This window comes from Macrobrachium rosenbergii, chromosome 28 (genome assembly GCF_040412425.1).
Source record: "Macrobrachium rosenbergii isolate ZJJX-2024 chromosome 28, ASM4041242v1, whole genome shotgun sequence".
NCBI lineage: Eukaryota > Metazoa > Arthropoda > Malacostraca > Decapoda > Palaemonidae > Macrobrachium > Macrobrachium rosenbergii.
Window position 1 is genome coordinate 8,569,967 of NC_089768.1, and position 20,871 is coordinate 8,590,837.

General features: G+C 39.1%; 3 protein-coding genes across 8 annotated transcripts in view; 1 reads left to right on the plus strand and 2 right to left on the minus strand.

The window, feature by feature from the left end:
- LOC136854010 (protein abrupt-like) overlaps positions 1-5,800 on the minus strand; it is a 135,519-nt gene extending 129,719 nt beyond the window's left edge. For 2 of the 3 annotated variants that reach the window (XR_010857594.1, XM_067129986.1), the window contains exon 1: positions 5,541-5,788. The gene's annotated coding sequence lies outside the window, so the exon portion shown is untranslated. Of the gene's footprint in view, positions 1-5,540 lie in introns of all 3 variants that reach the window. The other variant, XM_067129979.1, reaches the window with a different exon arrangement.
- Positions 1-17,541, plus strand: mtTFB2 (mitochondrial transcription factor B2). The gene is made up of 4 exons (XM_067129989.1): positions 1-12; positions 4,402-5,432; positions 13,379-13,504; positions 17,217-17,541. Exons 2-4 carry the CDS (start codon positions 4,404-4,406, stop codon positions 17,475-17,477), a joined length of 1,416 nt encoding a protein of 471 aa, XP_066986090.1. The 5' UTR covers positions 1-12; positions 4,402-4,403; the 3' UTR covers positions 17,478-17,541.
- The window catches only part of LOC136854009 (zinc finger protein 235-like), a 22,569-nt gene continuing 19,197 nt past the window's right edge, over positions 17,500-20,871 (minus strand). For 3 of the 4 annotated variants that reach the window (XM_067129974.1, XM_067129973.1, XM_067129975.1), the window contains exon 4: positions 17,500-20,517. In XM_067129974.1, coding sequence (XP_066986075.1) covers positions 17,819-20,517 — 2,699 coding nt within the window. In that variant the 3' untranslated portion in view covers positions 17,500-17,818. The remainder of the gene's footprint in view (positions 20,518-20,871) is intronic. The other variant, XM_067129976.1, reaches the window with a different exon arrangement.

Here is a 20,871-nt window from a genome sequence, read left to right on the forward strand (position 1 = left end):
ATTCCAGTAAAGGTAAATTTGCAATAAATTTTATAAAATCGGGTGGGGGTATTTTTCGCATTAAGATCATTAAGGAGACTTGAAGAAATAAAGATAAATATTTTAATTTCGGTATTTTATAAGTTGCCAGCACACGATTTGAAATTGTAACCTACATTTTTGAAAAGAGCTAATCAAATTACAACTTACAAGGCAAGACAGTACCTGGCTCCTCCCCCATTGCTAATACAGCAGGGTATTACCTTAGAAATTGACATTTTGCACAGTATTTTGGTTGCTTAGGCTATCTAGAATTTATTGTTATTTTTTGTCGCTCGGCTGTAATTAACCTCAGAACTTATTACATTTTTGCTATTGCGCATGCGCAGTGTTATAGGGGAACTTCGGTAACAAGTGGTGTCCTTTACTGGGGGTTCTGGCCCCCGGTTAAGTAACATGGCCTACTAGGTTAGGTTAGGTAGGGTACGTTAGGTTAGTGTGTTTCCTTTTATAATGGATTTCCTTACCCAATCCCTTTTTGAACATATGGCTCCCAAGTGTCTCTCGTATTCGTGCAGAGCTGATACTTAGAAATACCCAAAATTGTAACCAGTAAACACCCCTAGGTTACATTAGCCCGGTATTTCTAGGTTCTTTTAGTGCCATATCATCTCCTAGATATTTTTGCATGAAAAACCAGAAATGGTTTTTCATGCAAAAATGGCTGGCTAGAGTCATATTGGCATCCTATAAAATTTTACCTTAATTTCAACCACTATGGCATTTTGAACTTGAAGAGATCATTTTCCCAAGTTTTAAAGTGTGCAGTTAAAATTTCTGACGTCCATATGGCTAGCAAATGACCTAACCAACTACACCTAACCTGACATAAGCTAGGGTAGCAGGGCTTTACCATATTGCATAATTATAGTTTGAAAAGTTCTGTAAATCTGTCTTAATCTAAATGAGGGTAAATGTAAAGGAGTGGGCCACATGAAGGTGCTGTTTAGGCTATTATGTAACCTTGTGACTAAACAATATAGGAAAGGGAGTCATAAACAATATAGAAAAGAGTATGTACAATGCAGCACAGGTGAGATAATTTGAGAAGTTTACCAAGAAAGAGGAATTTATCGTGTCTTTTATGTTTTTACGTTAATCTCTGGCAGAAGTCTGCTTTGCAGCATACCAGTCCCTCGGGGATGAAAGCAAAAACATAAACAATGGACAGTATATTTCCCATTAGCTCGGTAAATTTTTCAAATTTTCTCACCTATGCTGCATTTTATACTGCATACCATTTTCTATATTCTCAAGTCAAGAAATTACATTAACAGACAATATCTTCGTGCAGCCCTCTCCTTTACATTTACCCTAAATGAGAACTATCAGTGGGATTAAGGTCCTGGTATTTCACTTGTATTTTCTCTCACCCAAAAAATCCCTCTTTCCCTCAGGTTACCTGAATTGCAGGATATAAGGATGGGGTCCACTAACTCTAAAAGTATTCATTTGCTAATGAAACAAGTTTCAGAAACTTTGAAAGCACACATTAAAATATAGGAAATTATTATTATTATTATTCAGATGAGCCCTATTCATGTGGAACAAGCCCACAGGACCCATTGACTTGAAATTCAAGCTTCCAAAGAATATGGTGTCCATTTGAAAGAAGTATCAGAAGGTAATAAGAAATACAGAAAAGAGAGATCAGTTATTGGATAAAAAGTACAAGGATAATTGTATTAGGGTAGTAATGCGTTATATCTTTGCTTTGACACATTTACTGAATATAGGTACTGCTGTTCACCAAATTTGGTCACTCCTGGGAGGGGAAAAATGGTCAAGGGTCAGTCGTGAAAGCAAAAGTTCTGTGTTGAAATACAGTGTATGAAAAATTCATAAACAGGAGACCATCCAATGATGGCCCAAAATGCAATAATGGTTTAAAGTAACATTATACTGAAATAAAAACTCAAATACCAAGAACTGGTATTAAAGTACAGAATATACTTTTTCCAGCTTATCCAATCTAGGGCTTCATGTGATTTTGATTTATTATTTGATCCTACGCCAATAAAAATCTGAAGTTCTTGACATAGGAGATTGCTCCAAGTATGAGCTGGAAACAGCCTTGCATACTTATTAACCAGGTAGTTTAACTAATGACAGGTAGGGAAAGCTCTGTCCACCTGTAAGTCTGCACTCCAGCTGCTGTTAAGTTCAGACATCTATCCAGACTTGACCATCCCTATGGATGAGGCAAGTAATAACAGTGGAGGGTGGGTAGGGAGCCAGTAGCCTTCGTCTTTTTGTCCTTCTCCTTCTTCACCATCTTCCTCCACCTTGACCTCACTCTCTTCTTTATGTATTTCCCTTTACCTTCTCTTACTTCTTCCTAATGAACATCATATTCTTTGGAAGCCTGAATTTCAAGTCAGTGGCCCCTGTGGGCTTGTTCCGTAAGAATAGGTTTCATCATTTGAATAATAATAATCTCTTTCTCAATGAGAAGAAGTCCAACCCCGTATTTGAAGTCTAGAAAGGCTTATTTCCACGCACTCTTTCCTATGGGGAAGGGTGGAGTGATCATGGTCACCAATGGTGATTGCCTTTTCCTGGGTAGGGTCAGCACTTAGTGCCATCCACTAAGACTCGAGGTCTGCTTCTATCTCATCTCTGTAAGCTTTTGAATTTACATCTCGAGTTCCCCCGTCCCACCATTACTCTTCAGACCTGCACAGAGGGAAGGTTGCACAATCCATTCTTGCAACTAGTTTGCTTCCCTTGTATCCAGTCCATGAATTGGGTTTATGGTAGCAGTGGGCTAGTAGTTTTTTCTCTGTTTATCCATAGTTGGACAGCAGTGGTGACAGGAGAGGACTTTGACTCATCTCACTGTGACTCTTCATGGTCATGCAGAAAGACGCTGGCATGACCCATTCGCGGCGCTCGTTTGCTATCCATATGCCTGGTCTATGGACTGGGTTTACCGCTGGCAGCAGGATATCTTTGATCTCTTGTACATCCATGATCAGTCATTGCGGTGGATAGTCGAATGAAGGGCTTCCCCACATTGCGACTCATCAAGGTTGCACAGAGAGGAGTCTGTACAACTTCATTGCATGGTTTGGTTGCTATTCATGTTTATGGACTAGGTTTGCTGTTGGCAGTGGGGTATCTCTGTTCTCTGTTCATCCATGTTCAGTCAATCATGGTGGAAAGTCAAACAAAAGGTGTCTCCTCTACGTGATTTCCAAGTTGCATGGAGAGGGGTAACACATGACCCTTGCTTAGCACTAGCAGTGTTCATGCAACCAGTGCGTTAATCATGTACCTGGTCTTTGGACTAAGTCTACCACTGGCATTGTGCTGAGCCATTCATGGTCAAATGATCATGGTGGATTGGTAAGCAGAGTGACTAGTCATCACAATTTGGGGTTGCTCAGAGACGGTTTGTGCATCCAGCTAGTGAGGTGTATGCGACCCATTCACTAATAATGTTCTTGGTCTCTGGCTTGGTCTCACACTGGTGATGGGAAGGTGCTCCCTCCAAGCCATCTGATGAAAGGTTTTTGGGTTTCCTACGTCACTTCCATGCTTGGTACATTGGTAAGCTTTGGAGTTTGGGTAGCCTGAGCCATCCTATTTTAGGGAAAGTTCCTTGAACTCTGCCGCTTCTTGTAGGTGCAGCTAGCATCATGATGGAAGGTGAGTTGGAATGTCAGGGCTGGTTCCTCTCTTTCATTCTCAGTTTGACCGAGTACTAGGAGTGTAAGCAGCGGTGTTCAAGTTGGAAGTGGGTTCTGGCAGTGACTCTGCCACAGCTTGTACTTCTTAGGTGAAAAGCTCGTCTGTTCTGGTTGGGGTTAGGAAACCCCCTAGGGAGCATAGTTCTTGCAGTCTTCTGTTGTGGCTGAGGGAGGAGCAGAGCAGTCAGCCTAGGATTGAATGGGACTTAATGTTCCTGCTTTCTGGATTGCTTGCAGACTGCACTGGAGCAGCAATTCTTGGAATTTTTAGTTCCTTGAGAGCAAAATTTGTTGGAACTGACTACGGCTTTGTTGGGCCCTTGGGCTTTTGAGAGTTATTCTTCAGGTTACTCAGAACGTATACTTCCTGGTCTTCCATAGTCCCAGTAAGCGTGTGGTGTGTGGAGGTTAGCTTCCTGATCTATGGGTTGGTACCCTTGTTTTTGGCAGATTGTGCAAACTTTTTCCTTGTCACTTTCATGCCAGAGAAGTGGTTATACTACAGTTACCAATTTTAGACTAGTTTTCAGCTCAGCCTGAAAGATACTCCAATATCAAAGGCTTTGGTTTGTATACCTAGGAAAAATACAAATTGTGATTGAAAATTTATTTTTGTAATTTAATTCAAGAGCCTGGTGTTAGCCAGTTGAATTTTTTTGTTTTGTTTCAGGAATGATGATGGCAAGACCACTGCAGACAAGCTTGAGGCTTAACTTTAAACTAAATTTATGGAGATGCAGTGTGAAATCATTATCCTCTCTCACAGGAAGTCGCTATGTGTCCAGTCCAGTTGATGATAAAGAGAATAATTCAGTGATAAGTGATTTACTTGTGTATGAAAGAAGGAAGCAGTTTAAATCAAATATAAAGTTGTCTAATGAAGATACTAATGTGGAAGTAAGAAAAAGAGATGCTAACAGTAAAAAGAGAGACAAATTAGGTAGTGGTAATGTGGCACTGAACAGTGACCAACAGAGGATTATTAACTTGATGAAAGCTGTAAAATTCAAAAACTTATGTTACATTGTTAGACAGGATGCTGCTGATACACTCGTGGAACATTTGAAGAAAGACCTAAGAGAAGGAGATGTAATAGCTGAGGCTAATCTTGGACCTGGTGTTCTTACAAAAACTATTCTTGAACAAACAGTGCATAAAGTTATAGGATACGAACCAAACACGGAGTTTTTATTGCATTTACGATCAGAAATGAATGGGTATGCTGATCGTTTAGAACTGCATTGTCTTGATCTTTTTAGGTTCTATTGGTATTATACATTGAATAAACGAGAACCAGAGCGAGAAGGGGAGACAGATAGGCTAGCACAACTCTTAGAACCTCTCCTTACCAAGGAGGGACAAGAGTCCTCCGTTAGGATTGTAGCCTCATTAAGTGAAATGTCAGTCCTTCATAAGTTAACTCTTAGTTATACATTTCAGTGCTGTTTTTTCAAAGACATATTTCCTATTTTGTATTTATATGTGCCAGATCACGTACATGAACACTTAACATCATTGTCTCGAAACATTACAAGTAAAAGGTTGAGAGTGCCTTTTGCGTTTTACTTTGATGTTGAGCATCTTGACACAGCCCCAAATAGCAGTTTCTACTCGCCACATTTAAGAAGTAAGAAGTTCAAGATTAAGGAGAAGATCTTCCATTTAATGAAGATTACGCCTAGAGAAAATGTGCATGAAATTGTAAGTAGAGTATTCACGTTCTTTTACAGTGATTTGGTTTTTATTTGTTTGTAATATAATATCAACTCTGTCAACAATAATTGTGCCTACAGGAATGCAGACCCTCACCTTTTACGTACAGTAGTAGTGTCCCCCAGTGCGAGCTGAAATTGTTCATTGAAACTTAGTAGTAAAAAGATAGTTAACTGTTGGTTAAATGTGTTGAGTGGAGAATACCCCTCACTCATCTGCTATCATCAAGCACTGTTTCGTTGGTTGCTGTTGATTGATGATATTTTATTGTGATCGTAGGTAACTTCGAAATTGTTACTCTAGAAATGTAGGAGTATGCTCAGCACAGGCTGAAATGGTTGTTGAATGTGGTAACAAGGTCTCTGACTGGTGTTAAGGGTATCGGCGGCCTGCAATTTTGGTGATATGGGCTCATATTCGTGAAAATTAGTTATCGTCATATTTCCACAGATCTGGGTCCTGGCCATTGCCACGCGTAAGATAATATCGATACGAAGCCTTTTAAACGGTTTAAAGGCCACACCCAAGTAGAGAATTAAAGGTCTGGTTAGGGGTGTTTTTACTATTTCATCTTGCATTCATTCTTCAAGTGTTTGTATTTCTATTTATTGCATTTTGTTTCGTATGCCGTACAATATGTTTTCCTGATAGAGATGGCAACTCTTCCCATGACCATGACAATAATGCGAGATTGCGAGCCAGTTGTCCCGAGAGAGAATTCTTGTATTTATTTGATGTAATCGTGTATTTGTTATTTTCAATCGATTGCAACACTTCCTCGGACTTTTGGACATCAATTGTTTATTATATATATTACCAACATGCCAAAAAAGAAGTTTAGTAAGCGAAGGGAAGCAAGCTCTCGCAATATCAAAACTTATCTGGAGCCTAAAAGAATAGACACAGCGTCTCACATGTTACCACCAACCGCGTGTGCTGAGGAGATGCCAAGTACTTCCCATTACGAAGCTCCGAGTGGAATCTATTATTCCCTTGCACAAATATATCAAGATGATGATGATGATGGCACCGACGACTTTGTTTTGAAGTTATCTGATGATGAGGAGGAAGAGACTGAGCAATTTCAAGATGTAATTGCTGTCCCTGACGTAGCAGGTGATGTCGGTGTTTTATCAGGAGCCAACCTAAGGGGTTTTTTTTATTGAGAAGGTATATAACTGAAAAAGAAGATCTTCTACGTGTAAGCAATGATGGAGAAATAGTTTCATTACCCTTGAGAGTTCTAAAAGACGCTTTTAGTTCGACGTATTGCGGGCAGTGTGACAGCAATATAACGCTCGAAATTGATAAAAACAGTTTTGATGTTGACTTGAAACTGAAGTGTCAGTGTGAGGTGCCGTCTGGTTTTCAATATACCAAAGTGCAAGCGAGTGAAAGTGTGAAAACAGAACATATCGGTGAAACAACATCTTCATTTATATATCAAAACATGATAAATGGGGGAGGCTTGGCAGCCTTGAATAACACTCGAATTGCTTTAGGTGCCAAACCTTTAGCAAACAGCACTTACCAACATTATAAAGAGTATATCGAACGGATTGCTGACCAGACCTTCAAGGAATCCATGAAAGAAGTTGATAAAGCAATATTTGATTATTATGAAAGCATTGGGGTCACACCAGATGAACATGGTAATTTACCTATCGAGGTAATATATGATGGCACTTGGATGAAAAGGGAGACATCAATCCCCTATTGGCATAGGGGTTGTTACCGAGGCTTACACTGGGTTTGTTCTTGATGGGGAATTTTTCAGTAAGAAAACAAATGAACTAACGAAAGAACAGTATGATGCAGCTTATGAAAAACATATACAGTCTGGAAAATGCAAAAAGAATTTTGACCAAGCTTCTGGAAATATGGAAGCTGCTGGTGCTCTTGCATTGTGGCAAAGATCACTAGACAGGAAATTCATATATAAAGTATTTGTTGGTGATGGGGATTCGACAGCATATAAAGGAGTATGCAGTTTGAATGAGGGCACTGGTCCTTATGGCACTCCATATCCAGTGCTCAAGGAAGAATGCATAATCCACGTTCAGAAGAGGATTGTCTTTCGTCTTATGGCCTTGAGAAAGAAATATGTTTTGAAATATGTAACAACAACAAACAAAGTTATGTTTAGGAGTGAGCTTGGAGGACTCAATAAATTGAGTGATAGCACGGTGATAAAGATCGGAAAATATTTTGGCACTGCAGTAAGAAACGGAGCCAAAGATCCCGCTAACCCTATAGTTACCATGAAAAAAAATATAATGGCAATCTTTCTACATCTGACTAGTGATGATAAAAATCATGATCATTCTCAGTGTCCTGTTGGCAAATATAGCTAGTGTTTTTATAATCGTGATTTGGCAATGAATGTATCTCCCAAGAGTCACAAGAAGATGAAAGTAAAACTCCAACTTACAGACGAACAAAAGATCCCAGTTCGCCAAATATTTGAAGAGCTTTCCTCTGATGATTTACTGCAAAGATGTGGGAAAGGTCGTACTCAAAACCTAAATGAATCGTTCAACAGTAAAATATGGGCAAAGTGTCCAAAGGTCAGATTAATGGGAAGGATACTGCGACCTTTGCTTTTCATGTTGCTGCAACGGAACACAATATCGGCTATGCAGCAAGTTCATTGCTGCCTATTATGAGAAAAACGACAGGAGAAAGCCTGAAAGGTCTTCAGATGAAAGAGAAGATCAGGAAACGAATGTCTGCTGTGCATTCAGGAAAGCAAAAGAAGCAAAGAACATCAAAAGGAGGATATGAAGGAGGGGCTCATTAGCCTTCTAAAAAACCAGGCAGCACAAGAGTAGAGTGGCGTTCTATGATAACCCCCCCCAAATAATATAAACTATTTTCCTTAAGTGATAAATGTTTTTTTAGAGGGAATATCTCTTATAAAAGAGAGGGGAACAGGTGCCGTGTAGGCTTTTCCAAGAAACTTTATATGCTTCTAAAAGCAAAATAAATGGTTAGCAAAACTTTAACTGCGTTTTTCTCAAAACATACATTTTTCTACATTCAATTTGAAATTTGAATAAAGATAGTGAGAAAACACATCAGCAAATTTATTTTTCTTTTTCTCACAAAAAATTTTTTTTACCAAGATTTAATATATAATTTTATGGTATTTTTTACTGCATTTTTTAAAATACCTTTTTTTTAAATAGCATACATCGCATATCAGATTTTTGAGTTTGCCGTTTTATTTGATAGGAATTAAACTTTCTGATATTACTTTATTTTTTAAATTGAATAATAAATAAAGAAGGAGATGTACTTTTGCAAAGTCCCCACTCAACACGTTCTCTATAGAGAACATCCCGTTTTCTGTGGTGCCTTCACATCGACCTAGGGTCGATCAGAATATATGTTTATCACCATAATTGTAAATTGTATATTTATTCTTTCTAAACAGTCATGCATTATGTACAAGTAACAAATTATTTATGTTATGTGTCAGACATTATTGGTCACTATGTTTTCGTCTCTTGACTGGGTGCATGCAAGCACTGGGGTCAGCTCAGTCCCGTTTTTATTTGGAGATGCTGTATACCATGGAGAGAGTGTGGAACCTTGTGTGTAACTGCTCTACACAGTATTTTGTTCAGGTAGCTCATCCTCCTATGCTTCCTGCTAGTACACCTTGTTGAGTCTACATGATCTACTGTCTACTGGTGCGTGCAAGCAATGGGGTTAGCTCTTCTTCCTGTGTTTCCTCGGAAACACACTGGGCAGAGCCTGTGTAACCCTGTGCATGCCTGGTCTGTATACAGACCTCTGCGTGCAGGTAACTCTTCCTCATGTGCTTTCCTGGAAGTACATATGGTTGAAACAATCATGCATACTTTTTTGATATGCGTTTAATCATAGGATCATGCGAGTGCCAGTGGTGAGTTAGTTCATGAGATCCTCTTGGGACACCCCAGGTTTGTAATTGCATGGCAGTGCATGTGCATGCAGCCCATTTGTCCGTAGGTTACCAAGAACAATTACAGAACTAAAGTGCTTTCCCAATATTTGGGGAAAGCTTAAAGACTCATCCGTGCTTCTCACTGCAAGCGCATTGGCTACTCACTCATGCCTCTGGACACTTGTAGTGGAGTCAGTGCTGCCTCCTCCCTCTCAATATGTGCAGTCATCAGACTGGATGCGTGTAATACCCAAGTAATGGGAGGATCTGTTCACATGCAGTTTTGTTACACCAAGGTTTACTGGTGGTTTACTACAGACCTGGAATTTTTTTTATATGGTAGCATGGTAGCACTTTTTGGTATTCTTAGCCTACACTTTTCCTGAAGCACGTTTAGTTTCTACACTACCCTTCTTTTTGGTGCGTATGTAGGCTTTGCCGTAAGCACACAAAAAGTGGGTTTGCACTACAGGTCTCTGTGGTATTATACTTAAGAGAGGTGATGTAGTTTGTTTACTAGAACTTGTGTGCTAGTGCACGCGAACATCTTTGTAATAGTGTTTTTGGTTTCAGCGGATCATAAGAAGGCTACAGATTTTCTATCAAGATTTTGAGTTTACTTGTTAGCCTAAAATCATTATCGTAAGAAAGTTGACCACAACTTTAAGTATTTACATCCACCTTAATTGTTTATTTTGGCAATTGGCTCCATTTATGCAGATCATTCCTGTCCACAATCCAAAGGAGAGCTCAAGGTTATTGATTTTTTTAGTTTCTTTCTGGGAGATTCCAATGCTTGCCTTAGGAAATCTGTTTATATTCCAGGGCAGGGTGTTGGTCTCCTTTCAGAGCCCCTTGTTTTGCTCCTTGCGAACCTAAAGGTCTTGGGAAAGTAACCACAGCTTCCTTTGTTGAACCCTATTGTCAATGGAGTTTCTTTTTGGTCCACTAAAGAGGCAAAGAAGTTATCCAGCTGGTGGGGTTGCAGTTGCTTTGTGGTGCTTTGGATCTGATTTACAATCTGATACGTAAGTCACTGAGTTCTTACCATCCAGCAATCAAACAAACACTTTCCTACTTCTGAGGAAAATGCTGTAGTGGTAACAGTCACAGCTCCTACAATGACAGCAATGGTAGACATAGAATGCATCTGTTCTTGTGTTTAGGGGAAGCAAGACTTGAACCGAGATGGAAGTTTTTCCTTACTCCTTCTCTTCTTTGTTGTCAGATGCTTTCCCATCCTCTTCCTCCTCTCCACCTTTCTCCTTGAGAAACACAAAGAAGAGGGCTCCCCAAGGAACAGGTCAGTGTGGGTCTCCCAGTTATTCCTTTCCAAAGGTAACATGGAGACGGCAGTTGAAAAGAGAATATTGGAACCCCAAGACTCCACTCTTCTGCATGGTGGTGTTTTTTCTAACTCTCAGATGGGGCAAAAACACCTCTAGCCAAACCTTCAAATGCAGCTGGGCTTTTAGGTTATGGGGCTAGGAAGAAATCTGGTCTTCCAAACCCAGACTGCAGTATAGTTTTCTTCCTCTAGAATGGGAGGGAAACTTTCCTGGCCCTTTCACCCTCCATCCCCAGCTATGACCAGGGAGGGAGGAAATGGTAAGAAGAAGGGAGTGGGTTGCTGAGTGTAGCAATACCACTCCTCTGCTGCCACAAGTAGAGGGATGCATGTCTTGTCACTGGGCAATGGCAGAGACAGGAAAAGGAGCATTGATATTTTCAGGCCTCCAGGGCACCCTCCATACTCTTCAAGGACTGCTGCCCTCCCCTTTCCCAGATATCGACACTGTTGGTTTTTTCCTTCCAAAATCTTTGGCTTTGTGAGGGGGGTGTGAAGGCAGTGATGGAGAAAGGAGCTAGAAACCTTAGAGGACCAGTTTTCATGGTTTTCTTTATAGTTGCCTCTTTCTAGAGGAGAGGGCAACTGAACCTGGAGACCAGTCTTCAGCTTCTCACCATTAAATGGGTATGTTGCAGACTCGCTTTTAGACAGAGCAGCATGTGTTATGCTGTATTCCATCATAGAGGATGATTTTGTTCCGATAGAACTGAGTGATACATACTTCCAAGTACTTGTCCATGAGAACTCTCAGAAGTACCCCAACTTTGTTGTCTTGGAGACGTGCTGGTCCTTATGCTCTTGCCTCACTTATGGCTGAAGCACCACTGAGCAGCTCCATATGACCTCTCCTCTCAGCTCATGCCATTGAGTCAAGAACAGGGAGGTTCTGAACTCTCCTTCATTTGAAATCCAGGTGTTCATTGATGCATCGAAGGAGGGCTAGGATGCTCTCCTGAGAGGTTCATTCACGTTGGGTGTGTGGCTGCAGGACGTACCCCCTCTGCATATCAATAATATGGGAATGTGGAAAGCATTGCTTTCCCAGCAAGGTGTATAGTAATAGCTGATAGGTCATTCAGTAATGCTGTTAAGTGACATACAGTAATTGTAATGGCATATGCCAAGCGAGAAGGGGTCTTGCTCCTAGTTTGCAAGCTGCCATTTGCAGTTCCATGAGTGAACCGTTTGCCACACTGTTGAGATGTCTGTCAAGGTGAAATGGTCCAGAAGACAAGCTCAGTTGCTGAGTTATTGTTACGGTATAAGGATGGGGTGGACCATAATTTTGCTGTTCAAGCTAAGGGCGGGGGGGGGTTTGTTTAGGTAAATGTAGGTATCCATCAGGTATCAGTGCTGAACCTTTAGCTGTTTATCATGGTAATATCATGTGATGATTTATGAAAATTCAGCTATAAAGCCAAGTACTTTGGCACTCCCAGCTAGAGTGGTTGGGCAGAAAGTTTGAAAAAAGGATGTGGAATGGAGGTAGAGTAAAAGTTTCAAAAGTGGGTGCAACTAAGGGTTGAAGGGAAGCTGCAAGCAAATTTGAGTAATGCCTGCAGTGCCCCATGTGAGGTGCACTGATTGCTCTAAGTAGATGACCTTGTTAACTGCAGAATCTGATGACAAGGTGGTGGAAATGTTTAAAAGGTGGGAGAGTGAAGTGGAGAGGAGGGGATTGAAAATCAATATAAAGAAACCAAAGCTAATGGCCACTAGATTTTAGGCACAGTAAAAATACAGTCAGGAGTGTGGTGATGTGGATGATGTTGTATTGTGGTGGTGAACTGTATTGTGTACTGAATGTAACAGATGGTATCACTAGAGGTGCTTAGGATTACAAAATATACATGAATTAAGAGCTATTTGATGCCTAAAATGCACTACAGGACCAAATTGAGAAGAGAGGGGGAGTTGAGAAGCCTGTTGTGATAAATTGGCAGGTCTTAGAAGAGGTAAAGTATTTTTGTTTCCTTTGGGGCACACTAGACTATGAAGCTGGAATTGAGAGAGAGAAAACGCTGTTGCACGGATGAAATGTTGAAAGGTAACTAGATTACTGGTATATAAAAATGTCTTACTAGTAGAGATAGTAGACTTATGGTGAGTACATAAGCTCAGTGCAGCAAAACTCTAGGAACTGCCAAGAAAAGTGGAGGATATTATGGGAAGCTGTGATATATTAAGATTCATGACCAGAGTATGGTAGGGAGAAGGAGGAATTGGTGAGATGTGGTATCCAAGTCAAGAAAAAACTAAAATCTCAAAGATTTGGATGATTTACATATACATATGTTGATTAGGGATGAGGACCAGGTGGTAAGAAAAGCAGTAGCATTATTAGTAGCAGAACAAGACCAGAAGTAAAGCCCAGGTATTCCTGGAAAAAAGGTTGTAGATGTAGAAATGTCTGTCGATCATTTGTCCACCCACATCTTGTACTTGATTCTCTTACCTGGTGAGGGGGGAAATGTTTGTTTTTGAATGTGCATGAGGAAGCTGCTGACTGCAGCATAGGCAAGTGTGAACTGATGTCTTTGTGTTGAAAAATTAATTTGTAAAAATTTCATTTTTTGGTGATGCGTGGTGGTTTTAATATCTTATGTGATACAGTATATAGATAAAATACTACATTTTGTATCTTAATTTCAGGTTGCTAAGCATGAACTCCCTACTTTTCATTACTTCATGAGATGCTTAATCAATGCAAAATCTGGAGAATCGCTTATTTTCCATATGGAGAAGTGGATTCCAGGCTGCGGAATTGATTATATTAAGGTCAGTTTTACAAAATACCCATGCGTTCTGCATAATATACAAATGTTTTTTGTTACATGTGATTAAGTCATCTGTTGAGAGAATGGTTTATAGTAGGGTACAAGCAATGATGACCAAGTGAGGATTAGTTGGCCCTTAAATGAGGGAGACCACAGTTTTACTAGTACAGGTCTGGTTATTCACACCATTTCAGTCAAGAAATACAAACTTCAGGTATGGAACAGTGGACAGATTCTGAACAACAGTTTGTTAGCTCTTATTGCAGCAGGAGGAAAACCTTGCAGTTGCACTATGGAACAGTTGTTGTAGGGGGTGGAAAGTCAGATGGAAGAGGAATGGAGGTACAGCAAAAGGCATGAAAGGGGTTGCAGATAGGGGATGAAGGGATGCTGCGAAGAACCCAAGTAGTGCCTACAGTGCACCACATCGGGTGCACTGACAGCACTACCTCCCTATGGGGGGCAGCAATGTTAATGGATGTAGACTAGTGTAAGGCAAGGTAAAGACATAATTTCGTGCACAAGGTACATTTTCTGATAAAATTTGTTATGACTTTGATGCTTTTGTAAAAAAATTTTTTTGAGATTCTAATATCTGTAAAGCACTAAACAAGCTTTTTTTTCTGGCTGATTCTTACATTATTTTTGAGAATTCTAAGTGTACAATATTCAGAAGGAACTAGCACTATATGATTAAAGTAAATATTCCGGTGTTAATTGCTTATGTACAGTACAGTACTGTATTTTCTATAATTATTGTGAATTTCAATTACTTTAAAAGGATAGGATGTGTACAACAGTTTAGGCTTCAGGTTTGGCAGCATTAAGATGCTGAGGAGGTGGAAGCATTCCATTTTCAGTTCAGTGGTATCTTCGACATGTTTATGTACCATTGACGTGCTTATTTATCACTCTCATGTAATTTTTTAGTTAGTGTGATACCACCAGCAAGAAAACATGAAGAATCATTAATCTTGGCTTCTAAGTATTCTCTCTACTTAAGTGTTCCACTGTACCAAATGTTTAAAAAGAATAAATACTTAAAAATGTAATGTACTGTACTGAATTCAAACTAAAAATAAAAATAAAAGGTACAGAGTTCTGTCTCAAGATACATGGTTGACCAGTTGTCAGGTGCTGATCTATGCATGGTAAATTAAAGTAAAAAAAAATCAAGAGCTCATGGTAAATATACATAAAAGGCTTTGTTATGTATAGTATACTGTGGAGAAATGCTGTTGTCATCGTGTCTGCTATTAGGCAGAAAGTATTTTCTTAATACAAGCCTATTCAGGTTCAATCCTAAGCTCATGATCTTAGACGGTGACCACTTACATTATTTTCATTACATGAATTTAGAGGACCTTACTAATATTCAAGGTAGAATTCTCCTAGTTTTCAACGTCTATGTTTTAAGTCTTTATTAGCATAAGAATGATGTTTATTTCTCTGTTATTATTTCACCGGCTGACACGGGACCCCGATCCAGAAAAAGGATTTTGACAAAGGAAAAATCTATTTCTGGGGAGGGGCCCGTGTCACCCGGTGACCCACCCCTGTTTTTTCATTCTCTCCCTCCCATGATAAACATCATTCTAGTGGGGTGGGTGCTAACATGGAATGCGGCTAGTGTTGCCTTGTGTACAGTCTGCGAGTAGTGCATGGGCTTGTTTTGACATTGGGAATCTTTATAGGGCAGGGTCCCGTGATTGTAACAATCTCACCCTTTACCATATACGACTCCATTTCTTGGAGCTCGCTCTGGGGGTAGTAACCCCAGCTTTACATTTAGCTTTTCTCTGGTATCTAGCAACGGAATTACCTAGAAATAGGTGCTGAATGGATTATTTCACCGGGTGACACGGGCCCCTCCCCAGAAATAGATTTTTCCTTTGTCAAAATCCTTTTTCTCTCATCTGTCTCTGAGGGAGCTGTGGGATTCACACTTTATCTTTTTTTTTTTTTTTTTTCGCCAAGGCAGAACATTTTTTCTTCCTTACACCGAGTAGGATTTCACTTCACAGGCATTTCTGAATCTGAAGGATAATTTTACTTTTGGCCAGCATCTCAAGCAAAGGAAAGGCTTAGTGGTCCAGATCCTTGTCTTGCTTAGCCTTCAAGAATTGAACTGAATATAGAATTTAGGCCAAAGGCCAAGCACTGGGACCTTTGATGTCATTCAACACTGAAAGGGAAATTGACAGTAAAAGGTTTGAAAGGTGTAACAGGATGAAAACTTCACAGTTGCACTATGAATCAATTGCTAGGAGAGGGTGGAAAGTCAGATGGAAGAGAATATGAATGGAGGTACAGTATAAAGGAACGAAAAGGGTTGCAGCTAGGGGCCGAAGGCACACTGCAAAGAACCTCAAGTAATGCCTACAGTGCACCGCATGAGGTGCACTAACGGCACAACTCCCCTACGGGGTTGGCCTTCAAGAGATTAGTAATGTACACCTGTTTGAGCTGCCATATTCCTTCAGTTTCGAAATAGGGTTCCCTCCTTTCTGTAATGGTTGAAGCCCTATTCCTGAACCTTAATTTGTTATGAAGCCTAGGCTTTCTTTCATGCCTATCTACCCAGGAGCTCCATTGTCTGTAATGGTCCTTTTATGATTAGCAGTCAGAGTTAATGAGACAGATATTTTATATTAAAATGACAAATTTTTAAAGTAATTTATATTTTTCCTAACATAAAACCCTCAACCTTTACATATGGGATTAACTCTCAGCGCAAGCTGGAGCCGGCCATTTAACTTAAAGCAAGGTGGATGTGGGTAGTTGGCTATCAATGGAAGGGGGAGGAGTCTCCTCCATCCAGTTGGTACGCATTCATTTTTCTTTTTGGCCGCGTCTGAGACAGAAGTGTCTCTTCTGCTGCCACCGGTTTGACTTAATTCTTTATTATTCTTTTTGTTTTTTTTATATAATACAAACCCTTTACTTTGGGCTAGTTAACCCACCATTCTTTCACAGTTGATCAGGGTACACTTGAGATTTGAGGGATTATGGGCATGGGCACTGTGATACCTAGGCCACCTTATCTTTTTATTTTACTAGTGGACAAATGTATCTGAGAATTTTGCTAATGACACAGTCACTGTTAATGCAATGGCTGTGTACTGAAAAAATTAATCAAAAACATTATTACAGGTATAATGTACTGGAAATGAGATACTATAATTTACAAAAGTTACTCCCTCAATAAAAAATTACGTCATTTATTACAGATGTACTGTACTGTACTAAAAGGTATTGTAATTTATATAAGCTATCCCCCTCCCATTAAAATCAATCTTAATTCAAATAAGAATAGAAAAATTCAAAGTTCAAGGCCCTGCATACATTACAAGGTATTGATTTTATTCCCTAAGCTTCCAGTCATGCAATCAGGCATTAATTTGTGGATCACTATTAATTTGGAATTTACTTCTACTTTTTTTATATTTTCCAGTTGTTGGTTCTTTCAATTTACATAACAGATGTAGAGGTAACTCGTAAATTGACAGTAAGAGAATAAAACATACCTGTCTTCCTAGCATACATGAACATTCATAGAGAATGATGTACAGTATCATATGGTATGTAGTGGTTCTGCATCCTTTTTTCATGGTAATAACTTTCAAATGTCAATTTACACATTTTGTTTATTTACTCTATTTCTGATGAAAATTTTGAATGTCATTATAACATCTATATGTTTTGTCCTACAGAATGGATTTCGTATGTTTGTGCATCCTCGTGAACTCACAACAGAACAGCTTTTGGCAGCCTACAGATTGTTCACAAGTTTATCATCATTTAAAGAATGTATGTTTCACCAGTTTTGTAAGAATTGGACAATTCAGTTTGGACTGAAGGACGATGATATACCTCAGAAAATGGAAACAGAGGATGCTGCGGATAAAGAGATGGAATTGTTCGATGACGTACATGAAAGTGATGAAGATGAAACTGTAAAAATAAAAAGATAAGGATCATTAAATGAAACAAATATTCTGTGAGCAATTTCAAAATATATATATTAACTGCATTGTACTATAGTGATTTTCTTCATGCCAGCATTCCACCTCTTGTTCTGGTACAGTATATGCAAAAAGATTTAATCAAATGACTGTTAACCCAGAAAGAGAGTACAGTACTCATAATACTGTACTGTATATTACAAATATATTTAAAACTATAAATATAAGGCGGATAACTGATTCAGGAAAAAGCCAATCCTTTGGATTTATTGTCATTCGGTATCAAAATATTTTAACATCTTATCCTAAAAACTTAACTTAACTTGGCCAGAAATAGTTGCACACAATGCTCAGGTTGAAGAAGCCTGCAGACTTTCCTCTGTATTACGGCTGCTTTTACAACTGTGGTTTTTTAATGAAACTTTGAATTTGAAAGAGTGTTCACAAACACTGCAAATATATTTTGCAACATCACTGTGTTTGTCTTCATGTGATTTCAACTGACTTTTTTTCCCAAACCGTTTACCACAATGACAGACATAAGGCTTCTTCTGAGAATGGATGTTCAAGTGACTTTTTAAAGAGTCTAACCTTGTGAATTTCGATGAACACTTTTCACACTGATAAGGATGTGTTTTTTTCTTGTGGGTCACTTTATGTCTTTGTAAATTCCACGACGAGGTAAAAGACTTTTCACAATGGTTACATCTAAATGGCTCACTACTGTGACTTTTTCTGTGCTGTAGTAAATCTTCATTACACGAGTACATTTTGGGACACAAGTCACATTTTAACTGTGGAACTGAATGCTTTCGCTGCATGTGTCTTTTTAAACCACTGGGTTTCTTGAAGCAGTAATTGCAAACTGTGCACTGATATTCTTCTTTCTTTTGGTCATTTGAATGATTTTTTAATTTGTGCATTCTCAGGCCACTTGCAGTGTGACATGCATGATCACACTGATTACATTTATGAATTTTTTCACAACGATGAAGATCCAGATGGTTCCGTAACTGTCTTTGACTAGAAAACTCTTTACTGCATTCTGCACACACAAAATTTTTCCTACAAGCATGTACTTCCTCCTTATGTCTCTGGAAAGCATAAAGTTTAGTGAATACCTTTGAGCAAACTGTACATTGATGGATTTTCTCTCCTGTATGCTTCCTAACATGCAAATCCTTACTACGTTTCCTGTAGAACTTTTTACTGCAATACTGGCAAGTAAAGTTCTTTTGACCTTCTACTTCATGCGATTTACAATGAACTGCATAAGCTAAACGATTAGAGCACTTTAGACTGCATACTTCACAAATATAAACTCTGGGGGGTGCCTCAGTCTGTGCTGAACAGTTGCTGTCCTGGGTTGTATTTTTCCTTGTAATCTTAACTTCTGAAGTCATTCTTTCACTTTTAAAAGGAGAAGATGAATTGAGAGTAGCATTCAATTTATTTACCAATAATGACTGAATACTCTGAATATATCTGTTTACATCTGCATTCTGAGTAATACTAGTTGTTTGGGCAGCTTTCCTTTCTTGATCATGATGGAATTTTTTATGTAAATAAGGTTCTTGGTCTGGATTCCCACCACCTACAATACAGTCATTTAAAGACTCTTCACAAACAGTATGATTACTTACGCTGTTAGAATGTGTGCTGCTCTGCAATTTATCTTCACCACCAATAAAAGGTGGATTTTCTGTTTGAGTTAAAGTGTTACTTATAATTTCATCTGCTCTATTAGTAAATTTAGGATTATCAGAAAAATCTCTGGCACCCTCAAAAGGAACCTGATTATCAGAAAAATCTCTGGCACCCTCAAAAGGAACCTGGTAACTATCTTGCAAAGTATCTATGGACTCAGGATCTGATGAAAATGGAATGTTCTTAGCAGATACTCCGAGGTTGAGGTCAAATGAAGTTTGTTTTGCCATATCCTGAGAGTTTTTGTCATAAGAAGGCTGAGGCCCTCCTGAAGAAAAATTACCTCCATCTGGTCTTTTTCCTGGCTGGCTAACTGAACACTGAGACCACTCTCTCCCTTCCAGTATTTTCGATTCCAGAGGAGGAAATCTTGCAATATTGTCATCTGACACAGAACTTGCAGGAAATGATTCATTAACTCTATCTAATGGGCTCACAGCACAATCATCAAGTTGCACGTGATCATCTTCATGATATGTAGCTTCATTTTGCTCACCAGGTGTGGAAATACATGGAGACAAAACACCATTAGAACATACTGCTGAATCCTCAACTTTCCCTGAACTTATTAATGTGTGAGGTGTTGATGGAACTGAACATTTTCCTGGTATTTCTGTATTCCTCTCTCCATCAGACAAATATGAGACACTGGATGGCCAAAATGATGACAGTGGTTCATTCTCCACTGAAGCTCGTCCAACAGAAGCAAGGTCATTGGTATGACTTACTGACACTTTTTCCACTGAACCAGGATTAATATTAGGAGAAGGATCTGCACTGACTGACTTTCCTTCAATGGAATTCTTATCTGATGCTCCCACGGAACTTGAAAAAGACAAATGATGCTTTCTGAAGCGCCGGCCATACTTTCCAAGCTGCCACTCACGCAATTTCAATAGCTGATTGGCTACATGCTCTTCCTCCATACAATCAGAGAGTTGTGTTTCAGGAGATTCTGTAGCTTCATGGGTTTCTTCTGTGGTAACAGTTTCAGAATCTGTTAATATATTGGGAGGAACGGTATTTACACTAACTAAACTGGGACTAGGCCCGCAAGAGGAAGTCTCCTGCTGGTATGAACTTCCAGAAGGCTGTGGATTACCAGCAGCAAGGTTGCTGGGTTTTGAGATGTGTTGTTTGATGTGTAAAAAGTAGCTATCTTTACCAACTATCTTTGCACCACATGTCTGGCAGAAGAATGCTCTTAAAGTGAGTTCAATAGGTTCTTCCCTTGTCTGGTGACTTACAATGTCTCCATTATCAGAAAGGTTTTTCCATCTCCCTTGGTCATGCAAATCATCATAACATGATGAACTGCCATTTTCAATGAATGGAGTATTCCCTGAAATAGAAAATAAAATAATCGTTATATTTCTTTTGAGAGAACAAAGTATTTTATTGGAAAAACTATTTTATCATCACAGGCATACCATTTACAGTAATCCTTCAATGATGAAATCTGGATAATGGCAAGTTAAAAATCTACGGGTCATGGTACATAACCATAAACACTAAATATGTTTATAAACAACCACCATCACACATTACACTAAACTGAAAACTGTATGCAAAAAGCAATTATCTACCTTATTTTCCCATATCTGTAACAAAATAACCCCTATGAATACAATTACAGGTGTTCAAGGGCAACCCAGTGCCCTTCCTCACCTTGACATTGTCAATATCACATAGCCAT

What these genes read in the sequence shown, in the direction of transcription:
- mtTFB2 (XM_067129989.1), top strand. Translation starts at nt 4,404, where the DNA reads ATGATGATGGCAAGACCACTGCAGACAAGCTTGAGGCTTAACTTTAAA. An exon ending in GAGAAAATGTGCATGAAATT is followed by an intron (nt 5,433 to 13,378) that starts GTAAGTAGAGTA and finishes TCTTAATTTCAG; the next exon opens with GTTGCTAAGCATGAACTCCC. An exon ending in GCGGAATTGATTATATTAAG is followed by an intron (nt 13,505 to 17,216) that starts GTCAGTTTTACA and finishes TTTGTCCTACAG; the next exon opens with AATGGATTTCGTATGTTTGT.